Source organism: Pongo pygmaeus, chromosome 14 (assembly GCF_028885625.2).
Source record: "Pongo pygmaeus isolate AG05252 chromosome 14, NHGRI_mPonPyg2-v2.0_pri, whole genome shotgun sequence".
NCBI classification, from domain to species: Eukaryota; Metazoa; Chordata; class Mammalia; order Primates; family Hominidae; genus Pongo; species Pongo pygmaeus.
In genome coordinates this window covers 25,730,230-25,743,997 of record NC_072387.2, presented here as the reverse complement: position 1 = coordinate 25,743,997, position 13,768 = coordinate 25,730,230, and the positions used below count along the sequence as shown (strand labels likewise).

Genomic DNA, 13,768 nt, shown 5'->3' with positions numbered 1-13,768 from the left:
TTCGTTATCATAACAACCCTATCCCATTTTACCGATGAGAAAACTTCAGCTAGCGCAGGTGAACCTCCTAGCCAAAAGCTATGCAGCTCATAACCTGCTGTAAACCCCAGGGCCTCAGTCCCGAAGCCTCTCTCTCAGTCCTTCAACTTTATAACCAAACTAATTTGACTTGGTGGTAAAATGGGGAGAAAAACAAAAACCCAAGCAGTAACTTCAGATTTAACATTATGGTTGAACACTTTGATTTGTTTCTTTTTGATCTGTTTTCTACTTATTATATACTTATATTTGCAAAAAGAGTAACCTGGACAGACGTAGTTGCTCATGCCTATAATCCCAGCACTTTGGGAGGCTGAAGCGAGAGGATATCTTGAGCCCAGGAGGTTGAGGCTGCAGTGAGCTGTGATCGCCCCACTGCACTGCAGCCTGGACAACAGAGTGAGACACTTTCTCAAGAAAAAAGAATAAATTTAGTTATTATACCTATGGTAAACAGAATTTAAGTTGAGTTTTTTTTTTTTTTTTTTGGAAACAGTTTTGCTTGTTGCCGAGGCTAGAGTGCAATGACACAGTCTCAGCTCACTGCAGCCTCCGCCTCCTGGGTTCAAGTGATTATCCAGCGTCGGCCTCCCAAGTAGCTGGGACTATAGGCATGTGCCACCATACCCAGCTAATTTTTTGTATTTAGTAGAGACGAGGTTTCACCATGTTGGTCAGGCTGGTCTCAAACTCCTGAGTGATCCACCTGCCTTGGCTTCCCAAAGTGCTGGGATTACAGCTGTGAGCCACCGTGCCCGGCCTTAGGTTGAGTTTTACAAATTTTGGTTGTACCTAAAGATGAAAGTGAAATAAACAAGATGAGTCAGAAAATGGACAAAGGAAGCTTCTATAGGGAGTGGTGTATGTACAATGAAACCATAGATAGAAACACATTTTAGCATGTGTTCCAATAAATAAAAATAAGACACAGTCCCTTAAGTAATTCCCTTGTACACAATACATGCCCATGTTCCTTGGTCTTTTTATGTTGTGTAATTAGATGAATGTGGTTGTGATTGATCTTTTTTTTTTTGAGACGGAGTCTTGCTGTGTCACCCAGGCTGGAGTGCAATGGCACGATCTCGACTCACTGCAACCTCTGCCTCCCAGGTTCCAGCGATTCTACTGCCTCAGCCTCCCAAGTAGCTGGGACTACAGGCATGTGCCACCACGCCTGGCTAATTTTTGTATTTTTTTAGTAGAGACGGGATTTCGCTATATTGATCAGACTGGTCTCAAACTCCTGACCTCGTGATCCACCCACCTCAGCCTCCCAAAGTGCTGGGGTTACAGGCGTGAGCCACCGCGCCCAGCCTGATTGATCTTGATCTTTGCTCACTGGTTTATGTCTCTTCAGAAGTAGAATTGTAGGAGCAAGATGATATATAGAGTGGTAGAGGGAGACTTTATAAACTTGTTTGTATTGATTAAGTTCCCTCTTAGAAATCTGTACTTCTCTCCCATACTGTGTAAGAGTTGTCTAGTGGCCCAAACTTACATGTGAAAAGTTTACAATTTGTTAAAATCTCTAACATATTTGAGAGTACAGAGATGTCAGAGTTTTCTCTTAATTCTGATTACGGTTTCCCTTGGCTTCATATACTTTTGTTATTTCTGATGAATGACATATCATCTGCTTAGTTCATTTTTCCCTCTTAATTCTGTTTCTGAAGTTTCTTTGAAGGGTGATGGTCTTGTGTTACTAGAGAGGTTTGCTTGTTTCTTTGTTGGCCTCTGCTCAGGTGTAACTTTTATCTGGTTCTGTTACTGTTCTATGTTTGTGGCCCTGCCATAGCTTCCAGCGGATGAATGGTCCATAAAATGCATCATCTTCATTTTGGCCCTGGGCCTTTTTGGGTACTTTTAGAAGTACCACATCTTAAGTCTGTTTACCTTTGGGTTCTTATTCAGTTTATCTGAGGTTTCTATAATCTCATTCCACCATTCCATGATATTCCATATCTGCTTTAACTGTTTCCTTAAAATGTCTTCACTAACTCAGTAATAATTTTGAAAAGTTATTTTATATCTTTTCTTACATTTAGGATCTAAAGTCTGTGTTAATCTCTAGTATTATGTGTAAGAGAAGCTTTTGGAGTCCAAAAACCCTTCATCTCTCTAGCTTAGTTTTTTCTCTCTGAAGCATCACTGTTTTGAAAGTAGTATAAATAGATTTTAATGCTCCTTGCATGGTGAAGAGCCAATCTCAAAGGAAATTTTAATATCAGTGTGCCATCCATTCTACTTCTTCCTCTTCCCCTCCATGAACTCTCCTTTTCTCTTATTTTACTGAAGAAAACAGTAAAGAAGGAGGGCCTCTAGTCATATCTTTCATCACCCACTCTTCTTGTCATTTCCTTCTTCTCCGAACTTTTCTCCTTGAATGTTTGGTGTCTTCTGCCTTCCTTTTTTCCCTTTTTGTCTGGCTAACATCTTTTATTTTTATTTTTATTTAGAGATGACGTCTTGCCTTATTACCCAGGTTAGAGATGACGTCTTGCCTTATTACCCAGTGGCTCTATCATAGCTCACTGCAGCCTCAAATTCCTGGGCTCAAGTGATCCTCCCACCTCAGCCTCCTGAGTAGTGTATGCCACCTGGATAATTTTAAATTTTTTTTTTTTTTTTTTAATTTGAGACGGAGTTTCACTCTGTCGCCTGGGCTAGAGTGCAGTGGCGTGATCTTGGCTCACTGCAACCTCCGTCTCCCGGATTCAAGTGATTCTCCTGCCTCAGCCTCCCAAGTAGCTGGGATTACAGGCGTGCACCACCATGCCTGGCTAATTTTTTGTATTTTTAGTAGAGACGAGGTTTCACCATGTTGGTCAGGCTGGTCTCAAACTCCTGATCTTGTGATCCGCCCGCCTCAGCCTCCCAAAGTGCTGGGATTACAGGCGTGAGCCACTGTGGCCGGCTAATTTTAAAATTTTTTATAGAGACACGGTCTCGTCATCTTTCCCAGGCTGATCTCGAATTTCTGGGCTCAAGCCATCTTCCCCACCTCTCCTTCCCAAAGCGCTAGAATTACAGGTGTGATCCACTTCACCGAAATGTTTTAGGTCAGATTTTCAGCTTTAACTTTTTTTTTTTTTTGGTGACAGAGTCTCACTCTGTCGCCCAGGCTGGAGTACAGTGGTGCGATCGCCACTCACTGCAGCCTCTGCCTCCTGAGTTCAGGTGATTCTCATACCTCAGCCTCCTGAGTAGCTGGGACTACAGGCGTGTGCCACCACACCTGGCTAAATTTTGTAGTTTTAGTAGAAACAGGGTTTCACCATGTTGGCCATGCTGGTCTCAAACTCTTGACCTCAGGTGGTCCGCCTGCCTTGGCCTTCCAAAGTGCTGGGATTACAGGTGTGAGCCACTGTGCCTGCTGGCCGACATTTTTAAGAACTTTCTGAACAATACTGATAGATACAGGGAAACTGGGTGGTGGGCACAGATGGGTGGGTTGAAGTGGTGGGACATGTTGATGATAAAGATATATACTTAGAAAATGTCTCACTTGAGAAAAATGTCTCAGAAGTATCATTTGTACTCATAAAACTCAATCAATAGCTGAAACAGTGGCTGTGATGATGACCACACATATAAAACATGGGTTAGGTACAAATTCGTTTTCATTGTGCTTTCTAAATGTTAACTATAGCCATTATGCTGGTTCATAATTGTTGCTTTATTTACTCATCTTTCTGTGGCTTTTGACATTCACCTCTCTCTGACTCAGTAAATGTTTATTGACTGATTTATTTATTTATTTATTTTTTTTGTGATGGAGTCTTGCTGTGTTGCCCAGGCTGGAGTGCAGTGATGCGATCTTGACTCACTTCAACCTCTGCCTCCCGGGTTCAAGCAATTCTCCTGCCTCAGCGTCCTGAGTAGCTGGGATTACAGGCACACACCACAACGCCCGGCTAATTTTTTGTATTTTCAGTAGAGATGGAATTTCACCATGTTGGCCTGGATGGTCTTGAACTCCTGACCTCAAGTGATGTGCCCGCCTTGGTCTCCCAAAGTACTGGGATTACAGGCGTGAGCCACTGCTTTGGCTGTTGACTGATTTTTATGAGTACAAATGATACTTCTGAGACATTTTTCTCCAGTGAGACATTTTCTAAGTATATATCTTTATTATTATAAAACATGTCTTTTAAGACGGTATTCTTGGCACTGTGTTAATTTTTATGAATGCTTTTATACCTATCCAGGACCCCTCGTCCAGTCATTGTGGAACCCATGGAGCAGTTTGATGATGAAGATGGCTTGCCAGAGAAGCTGATGCAGAAAACTCAACAATATCATAAGTAAGATTTTATTAATAGATAATTTGTATATGTACTATTAAGGGTGTTCATTACATTTGTTTTCAAATATTGCATTATGAGGTGTTCTGTTTATTTATATATAATTTGGGTAATAGAGTGGTCTAGTCTACATGGAATGCTAGTTTTCTTTTCTTTCTTTTTTTTTTTTTTTTTTTTTGAGATAGTATCTTGCTCTGTCGCCCAGGCTGGAGTGCAGTGGTGTGATCTTGGCTACCTGTAATCTCTACCTCCCACGTTCAAGTGATTCTCGTGCCTCAGACCCCTGGGTAGCTGGAATTACAGGCACGCACCACCGTGCCCAGCTAATAGTTTTCTTTTTTTATATGGGTAAAACATACTAATTTTTTTTAGAAATGTCTACTTTATAACTGGAGCAAGGTGGGTACTAGGAGGACACTGTCAGTAATATTCATGCCAGAAAAACAATGAAATCTAGATAACATGAAAATACTTTTTTTTGAGATGGAGTCTTATTCCTGTCGCACAGGCTGGAGTGCAGTGGTGTGAACTTGGCTCACTGCAACCTCCACCTCCTGGGTTCAAGCAGTTCTCCTTCCTCAGACTCCCGAGTAGCTGGGATTACAGGCGTGCGCCACCACGCCTGACTAATTTTTTTGTGTTTTCAGTAGAGATGGGGTTTCGCCATGTTGGCCAGGCTTGTCTCAAGCTCCTGATCTCAGGTGATCTACCCGCCTTGGCCTCCCAAAGTGCTAGGATTACAGGCGTGAGCCACCACGCCCAGCTGGAAATACTTCTTAGGTTTTATTTTATGCTTCAAGTCTATTGTAGGTTAAAAGGAGATTTTTGGCATGCCAGGGTAGAGCAGGGTATTCCTAGTTAAATAACCTGGCACAGTGGAAAAACTCTTAGAGGTTGCAAAAAATAGCTCATTTTCAAAATGTTGTATGTTTATTCTTTTCCCTTTTCACTTAGAATAATACAAGTATATTTACATAAATTGCCTATATGAGTGTATTTTTTTTTTTTTGAGACGGAGTCTCACTCTGTCGCCCAGGCTGGAGTGCAGTGGCACGATCTCGGCTCACTGCAAGCTCCGTCTCCCGGGTTCACGCCATTCTCCTGCCTCAGCCTCCCGAGTAGCTGGGACCACAGGTGCCCACCACCATGCCTGGCTAGTTTTTTGTATTTTAGTAGAGACGGGGTTTCACCACGTTAGCCAGGATGGTCTCGATCTCCTGACCTCGTGATCCACCCACCTTGGCCTCCCAAAGTTCTGGGATTACAGGCGTGAGCCACCGTGCCCAGCCGAGTGCTTTTTTTTTTAAGTTTATAAAGCTTTATTAAACATTGCAAATAGCTGTGCAACGAACACATCAAATAAAAGTCCTAGAATAGCAGTCCAGATGTTTCACAAGTATGGCTTCACAGTCCCATTCCCTAGATGGACTGCCTCCAGTTCTGTTCTCTGCCTGTCCCACCTCTCTTTCCTCTCCAGTTACTTTTGCAGAGCTCATTATGTTTTTAAAAACCAGTCACTTATTTATTTTTTTGCAGGGGAGGAATGAAGGGTTTTATTGAAAATGAAAGTACACTCTGCAGTGTGGGCCTGAGCATAGGGGCTCAAAGGCCCTGTTACAGAGTTTTTGTGAGTTTAAATACCCTCTACTTGGGGTATGCCTTATGTAAATGAAGAGGTTGAAGTAAAGTTACAAAGTCATTTACTCGGTGTATGTCCTATGGAGAGGATATTTCCTGTTATAGCTGAATTGTGAATTGGCCTTCTGTTCCCTGCTTCCAGACTCTATTTTCCTTCCTCATCTCTCCACTTAGAGATGTGATCCTCATAAATCTTTATGGGAGGCAGAGGGACCGATGGTCTTTTTCTCTGTAACTGCTTCATGCTGACTTGGGGCATAGTGTCTACCTATTAGGGATCATGAAACTCTCGCCCTGCTCTGTCTAGTGGAGGCAGGGTAGTTTCTTGATGGCTAGGGGTGGTGTCTTCACCTGGAACTGGCTGGAGCCTTTGTTGCATGATCATCTGAAGCTTGATGGTCTGTCAAGGGTTCCAGTGGGTGCACAGTTCCAAAAGTGTGGAGGGACCCTTCGCAGTTGTGAGACCATGAACCCAAAGTTCAAGGTCCCAAAGTTTTGTTGTAGTGTGGATGGCAGGGACAGCCTTTCTTTTTCTTTTTTTTTTTTTTTTTTGAGACAGAGTCTTACTGCATTGCCCAGGCTGGATTGCAGTGGCACGATCTCAGCTCACTGCAACCTCCGCCTCCCAGGTTCAAGCAATTCGCCTGCCTCAGCATCCCAAGTAGCTGGGACTATAGGCACGTGCCACCATGCCTGGCTAATTTTTTTGTATTTTTAGTAGAGACGTGGTTTCACCGTGTTAGCCAGGATGGTCTCGATTTCCTGACCTCATGATCTGCCTGCCTTGGCCTCCCAAAGTGCTGGGATTACACGTGTAAGCCACCGTGCCCGGCCCTAAGAAAGTGTTTTATGGTTTGAATCTTCTGGAAACGTCAAAGACAGTCGAGGTCAGGAGTTTGAGACCAGCCTGACTAACATGGTGAAACCCCCGTCTCTACTAAAATTATAAAAATCAGCTCGGTGTGGTGGCACGCGTCTGTAATTCTAGCTACTCAGGAGGCTGAGGCAGGAGAATTGCTTGAACCCAGGAGACGGAGGTTGTGGTGAGCCAAGATGGCGCCACCACACTCCAGCCTGGATGACAGCGAGGCTCCGTCTCAAAAAAAAAAAAAAGGTTTTCTTTACCCTTTTGCCTGCATGCCAGGCTTCTGGGTTCTTTCTCCCTGAGCGGCCGTAGCGAACTTGCTTGACTCTTCGTCCTGGCTGGCTCACCAAAATATGTTAACGGTGGAGAGTATCCAAGTTCTTGGTGTCTTGAACAAAGAATTGGACAAAATGCTCAAACAAAGCAAGGAATGAACGAAGGGTTTTATTGAAAATGAAAGTACCACTCCACAATCTGGGAGTGGGCCTGAGCATAGGGGCTCAAAGGCCTACTTATCTATTTTTTGAGACAGCCTCACTTTGTCACCCAGGCTGGAGTGCAGTGGTGCAGTCTCAGCTCACTGCAACCTCCACCTCCCGAGTTCAAGTGATTCTTCTCCCTCACCCTCCTGAGTAGCTGGGATTACAGGCGTGCACCACCACACCCAGCTAATTTTTGTATTTTTAGTAGAGTTGGGGTTTTACCATATTGGCCAGGCTGGACTCCAACTCCTGACCTCAGGTGATCCACCCACCTCGGCCTCCCGAGGTGCTGGGATTACAGGTGTGAGCCACTGCGCCCGGCCCACTTGTTTATTACATAAATAAAACTTGGAGTGCCTTTGTGTTAGCCACTGTTCTAGGTGCTAGCAGTGTAGTCAAGCAGGTAGTTGGATTTATAACTAGGATTTAGAGCAACTGTCCTGGCTGGATTTATGAACATGATATTTTAAAGTCAAAGGACCAAACCTTGAACCTTGGAGTTCTTTAGTGTGTAGATTTGGGAAGATCAGAAGGAATCAATAACGACTGAGAAGGGAGCATTCATTCATTGGAATAGGGGGAAGAACCATCAGACTGTGTCCTGGAAGCAAGGGAGGAGAGTATTTCAGGGAGGAAGCATTAGCATTAGCATTGATTATAATTCATATCTATTGTTTTTTTTTTTTTTTTGAGATGGAGTTTCGCTCTTGTTGCCTAGGCTGGAGTGCAGTGGCGCGATCTTGGCTCACCATAACCTCCGCCTCCCAGGTTCAAGTGATTCTCCTGCCTCAGCCTCCCAAGTAGCTGAGACTACAGGCGCACGAAACCATGCTCAGCTAATTGTTGTGTTTTTAGTAGAGACGGAGTTTCACTATGTTGGCCAGGTTGGTCTCGAACTCCCAACCTTGTGATCCGCCTGCGTCGGCCTCCCAAAGTGCTGGAATTACAGGCGTGAGCCACCGTGCCCGGCCTAATTAATATCTATTCTTATTTCCTTTGCAGTGCTATTTCTCTTTCTTTCTTTTTTTTTTTGAGACAGGGTCTGGCCCTATTGCCCAGACTGCAGTGCAATGGCATGGTCATGGCTCACTGCAGCCTCTACCTCCTGGTCTCAAGTGAGTCTTCCACCTCAGCACCCCCCAAATAGCTGGGACTACAGATGTGGGCCACCATGCCCGTCTCATTTTTTAATTATTTTGTAAAGACAGTTTCGTCATGTTGCTCAGGGTGGTCTCGAACTCCTGGGTTCAAGCGATCTGCCCGCATTGGCATCTCAAAGTGTTGGGTTTACAGGTGTGAGGCACTGCACCTGGCCACAATGTCATGTTTTAAAAGGGTTCCTGTGATTTCCTCTTCACTTAACTTTTTCCTTGTTATAGATCACCATTACAAATTTGAAATAAAGCATACGTTTGGATTTGGGAGTTAGAGAACTAGAAGTACAAGGTTGTTACAAGAATAGACTTTATAGACAATATTTGTTTATATAGTTAATGATCTCAGCAAAACTTAAGAGCTAGTTATGGCTGGGTGTGGTGGCTCACGCCTGTAATGCCAGCACTTTGGGAGGCCGAGGTGGGTGGATCACCTGAGGTCAGGAGTTTGAGACCAGCCTGGCCAACATGGTGAAACCCTGTCTCTACTAAAAATACAAAAATTAGCTGGATACGGTGGTGTGCACCTGTAATCCCAGCTATTCGGGAGGCTGAGGCAGGAGAATCGCTTGAATCTGGGAGGTGAAGGAGAGATTGTGCCACTGCACTCCAGCCTGGGCGACAGAGTGAGACTGTCTCAAAAAAAAAAAAAAAAAGAGTTAGTTATATTCCCACTTTTATTACTAAAGATTTAGATTTATTCACAGAAGAAAATGCTCACAAGGCTGGGCGCAGTGCCTCACACCTGTAATCCTGCACTTTGGGAGGCCAAAGTGGGTGGATCACCTGAGATCAGGAGTTGGAGACCAGCCTGGCCATCATAGTGAAACCCTGTCTCTACTAAAACTACAAAAAATTAGCTGGGTGTGGTGGCAGGAGCCTGTAATCCCAGCTATTTGGGAGGCTGAGGCAGGAGAATCGCTTGAACCCGGGAGGCCGAGGTTGCAGTGAGCCGAGATGGCGCCATTGCATTCCAGCCTGGGCTACAAGAATGAAACTGTTTCAGAAAAAAAAAGAAAAAGAAAATGCTCACAAAGCATAAGAGCCAAAATTCAAATTCACTTGCACCTTCAAAAAATCGTGTTATTTCAGTGTTTTTTTTTCCTTTGGGAGAAAATAAATAATTTAAAAATATAGTCAGTCTTTGACTTTGGAACTGCTGACCAATAAACAATTCTTTTAGAAAAATTAGTGGTTGGTAGATTCTCCCAGTCTTTCCCACTTTCCAGTCAGTGCTTTAAAAAGAAAAAAATCTGAGTAGGTTTTTCAGATATAGAGTCCTTAGGATCATGGCTGTCTTTGATTTTTCTTCATATGCTTCTGAATATCTTTCCCTCTCTTGTTATTACATCTTTCCCTCTGTGACAGCCTTCTCCTTTCTCTCTCCTAGATTTGTCATACCCACCCCTCCTCACCTCCCTACCCCAAAATAAAATTTAAAATTTACATTTATAGCAAGGTATCTATGCTTTTATTCATGGAGTGGGAATTGTTTTCCCATGAGTACTTTTAAATACAGGCTGTTATAGGTGAGACTAATTGAAGATATTTATGCAAAAATTTCTTGAAAGTTGGCTGGGTGTGGTGGCTCCCACCTGTAATCCCAGCACTTTGGGAGGCAGAAGCATTGCTTCCAGGAGTTGGAGACCAGCCCAGGCAACAAACATAGTGGTACCTCATCTCTACAAAAAATACAAAAATTAGGTGGTCATGGTGGCATACCTCTGTAGTTCTAGGTACTCTGTAGCCTCAGGTGGGAGGATTGCTTAAGCCTGGGAGGTTGATTTGGCAAGTGAGCCTTTTTTTTTTTTTTGAGATGGAGTCTTGCTCTTGTTGCCCAGGCTGGAGTGCAGTGGAACAATCTCAGCTCACTGCAACCTCCATCTCCCGAGTTCAAGCGATTCTCCTGCCTTAGCCTACTGAGTAGCAGGGATTATAGGCACCCGCCACCACGCCTGGCTGATTTTTGTGATTTTAGTAGAGACGGGGGGGTTTCGCCATGTTGGCCAGGCTGGTCTTGAACTCCTGGCGTTGTGATCCGCCTGCCTCAGCCTCCCAAAGGGCTGGGATTACAAGTGTGACCTACCATCCGGCAGTGAGTCTTAATTGTGCCACTACACTCCTGTGAAACTGAGCAAGACCCTGTCTCAGAAAAACCCAAAGCAACACCTCCAACAACAAAAATTCTTAAAAGTGAAAAGAAAGCCTGGGCACGGTGGCTCACGCCTGTAATCCCAGAACTTTGGGAGACTGAGATGGGTGGATCACAGGGTCAGGAGTTCAAGACCAGCCTGGCCAACATAGTGAAACCCCGTCTGTACTAAAAAATACAAAAAATAAGCCAAGCATGGTGGTGGGCACCTGTAATCCCAGCTACTCAGGAGGCTGAGGCAGGAGAATGGTGTGAACCTGGGAGACGGAGTTTGCAGTGAGCCGAGATTATACCATTGCACTCCAGCCCGGGCAATACTGTGAGACTGTGTCTCAAAAAAAAAAAAAAAAAAAAAAAGTGAAAAAAAAAATTGGGGGCCAGGTGTGGTGTCTTGTACCTGTAATTTTGGCACTTTTGGAGGCTGGGGAGTGAGGATTACTTGAGGCCAGGAGTTTGAGATCAGTCATATTTTTTATATGTCTCTAAAATAAATATTTACATATATATGTATATATGAAAAAAATGACTTTCAAATACATTCATAGCCCTTTATTTGGTAATTTGGTAATTTATTCAAGAAATATATATTAAATGTATATACTGCACTCTAGGTATTTGAGGTACAGCATTTAACAGCCACATTTGATGTTGTCAGTTGAGTTTATAGTCTATCAAGAGAAAGAGGTATTAAATAATTAACTACAATGGTAGTAAGTTAGGCCTTGATTTTTGGGGCCTACCCAATTAATTGGCACATAACACTCAATAAAATCTAGCTGGTTTTACTAGAAAAGCATCTGATCCAGACAGTTAATTCATATTCATATGTTCCAGACTTTCCTTTGTAAAATATTTCTTTTTTTTTTTTTTTTTTTTTGAGACGGAGTCTCGCTCTGTCATCCAGACAGGAGTGCAGTGGCAGGATCTATAAGCTCCGCCTCCTGGGTTCACGCCATTCTCCTGCCTCAGCCTCCTGAGTAGCTGGGACTACAGGTGCCTGCCACCACGCCCGGCTAATTTTTTTGTATTTTTAGTAGAGACAGGATTTCACCACGTTAGCCAGGATGGTCTCGATATGCTGACCTCGTGATCCACCCGCCTCGGCCTCCTGAAGTGCTGGGATTACAGGCATGAGCCACTGTGCCCGGCCTGTAAAATGTTTTGTTGACTGAAAACCAGAAAATGAAACCTCCAAAAGCAGAAATTTTGCAGGTAATAATTAGGAGAACGCAGGTTGTAGCATCAGATTGTGTAAGTTTGAATCATTGTTCCATTATTAGTTGAACATTCTTGGGCAGTTCTTAAACTCAGGCCTGTAATCACAGTATTGTCACGAGGTAATTCATGTAGACACGGTGTCTCACACAGTGTCTTGGACATTGTAAGTGCTTGTTGTTCTCATTTGTTGTTTTATCTTTTAAGCATACGTTTCTGTATGTTTTAATGTTAATTTAGGGAAAGAGAACAACCACCACGTTTTGCTCAACCTGGGACATTTGAATTTGAGTATGCATCTCGATGGAAGGCTCTTGATGAAATGGAAAAGCAGCAGCGTGAGCAGGTTGATAGAAACATCAGAGAAGCCAAAGAGAAACTGGAGGCAGAAATGGAAGCAGCTAGGCATGAACACCAATTAATGCTAATGAGGCAAGGTAAATATGGATTTTCATGTACATGTGGTATGATTTTTTTTTTTAAGTGTGTGTACCATTCATGTACTACTGTGTAAAGTGCCATTTAGGAGTTTAGAGGTAAAGTTGGAACTCAACATATTAGGTGTGAAAATCTCTGTTTTCCCAGATAACTTCTCTTAAAAAAAAAACACAACTTATTAAAAGTTAGTTTTACTTCCCGGGCGCAGTGGCTCACGCCTGTAATCCCAGCACTTTGGGAGGCCAAGGCAGATGGATCACCTGAGGTCGGGAGTTCGAGACCAGCCTGACCAACATGGAGAAACCCCATCTCTACTAAAAATACAAAATTAGCCAGGCATGGTGGTGTGCACCTGTAATCCCAGCTAGTTGGGAGGCTGAGGCAGGAGAATTGCTTGAACCTGGGAGGTGGAGGTTGCGGCGAGCTGAGAGCACGTCATTGCACTTCAGCCTGGGCAACAAGAGCGAAACTCTGTCTCAAAAAAAAAAATTAAAAAGTTAGTTTTAGTTATGCAAGTAGTATTGTTGGAGGTAATTTGCAGGTATTAAATTGTGCCAGTGTCAAATACATGATTCTCTTGGCAAACAGAAACATAGCAGGCAAATTTTGGTAGGTAGACATGGCACATACAGGATTTTTTGTTCGATGAGAAGAAGAATTTGGACAAATGCTGGCTATTTGAGATTATTATTACAAGTTTGAAAGAGTACAGATGGATAATCTGGTAGAGATGAAAAAGATTCATTTGTACAAATTGATATGGGGATTTAGGAAAAATTAGTAATTGGCAAGAATATATATATATATACATATATATATATGTATTTTTTTTTTTTTAAGGTGGAGTCTTGCTCTGTTACCCAGGCTGGAGTGCAGTGGCGCCATATTGTCTCACTGCAACCTCCACCTCCTGGGTTCAAGCAATTCTCCTGCCTCAGCCTCCCGAGTAGCTGGGATTACAGGCACACACCACAATGTCCGGCTAATTTTTTTTAATTTACCTTCTCTTGGCTGTCCCCAGAGATCAAGGTACCACAGCTGCCTGCCTGAATTTCTGCAGTAGCGTTCCTGCTGAACGTTTCTGCCATCTAATCTTGGCTTTCTTTAAACCATTCTGTATACTAGATTCAGTATTTTTCTTAGCAGGTGAAAATTTGATCATTCTTCTCTAAATCGTTTTGGGTAAATTCTCATTTATTTTAGAATGAAGTGTAGGTTTTTTTGGTATGTGTGTTCTAGTATTTCGTACATCACTATTCAGTAAATGTTTATTGAGCAATTATCATCAAGTCATTGAGTAGCTGTGCTGATGCCACATACGTTAAAACAAAATCGAGCCCAGCAAACAATAGAAACTAGTCAGGTGTTTTGGTTTAATTTGGACCCTAAGCTTAGTAGTTCTGTAAGTTCACTCTTCTAACAAAATTGAATTCATTTATATCTTAGAGTAGATTTAAAGGTAAACTGTCATTAGCCAGATG

At 43.0% G+C, this 13,768-nt stretch overlaps 1 protein-coding gene across 5 annotated transcripts in view; it reads left to right on the top strand.

Annotated features, from left to right (window-relative positions):
- The window catches only part of PSPC1 (paraspeckle component 1), a 105,468-nt gene that overhangs the window by 17,262 nt on the left and 74,438 nt on the right, over positions 1 to 13,768 (top strand). For all 5 annotated transcript variants that reach the window (XR_008493459.2, XR_010123477.1, XM_063650551.1 and 2 more), the window contains exons 3-4: positions 4,248 to 4,343; positions 12,090 to 12,286. Coding sequence is in view for 3 of the 5 variants with exons in the window: in XM_063650551.1 (XP_063506621.1) it covers positions 4,248 to 4,343; positions 12,090 to 12,286 (293 nt within the window). In the remaining 2 variants the exon portion in view is untranslated. The remainder of the gene's footprint in view (positions 1 to 4,247; positions 4,344 to 12,089; positions 12,287 to 13,768) is intronic.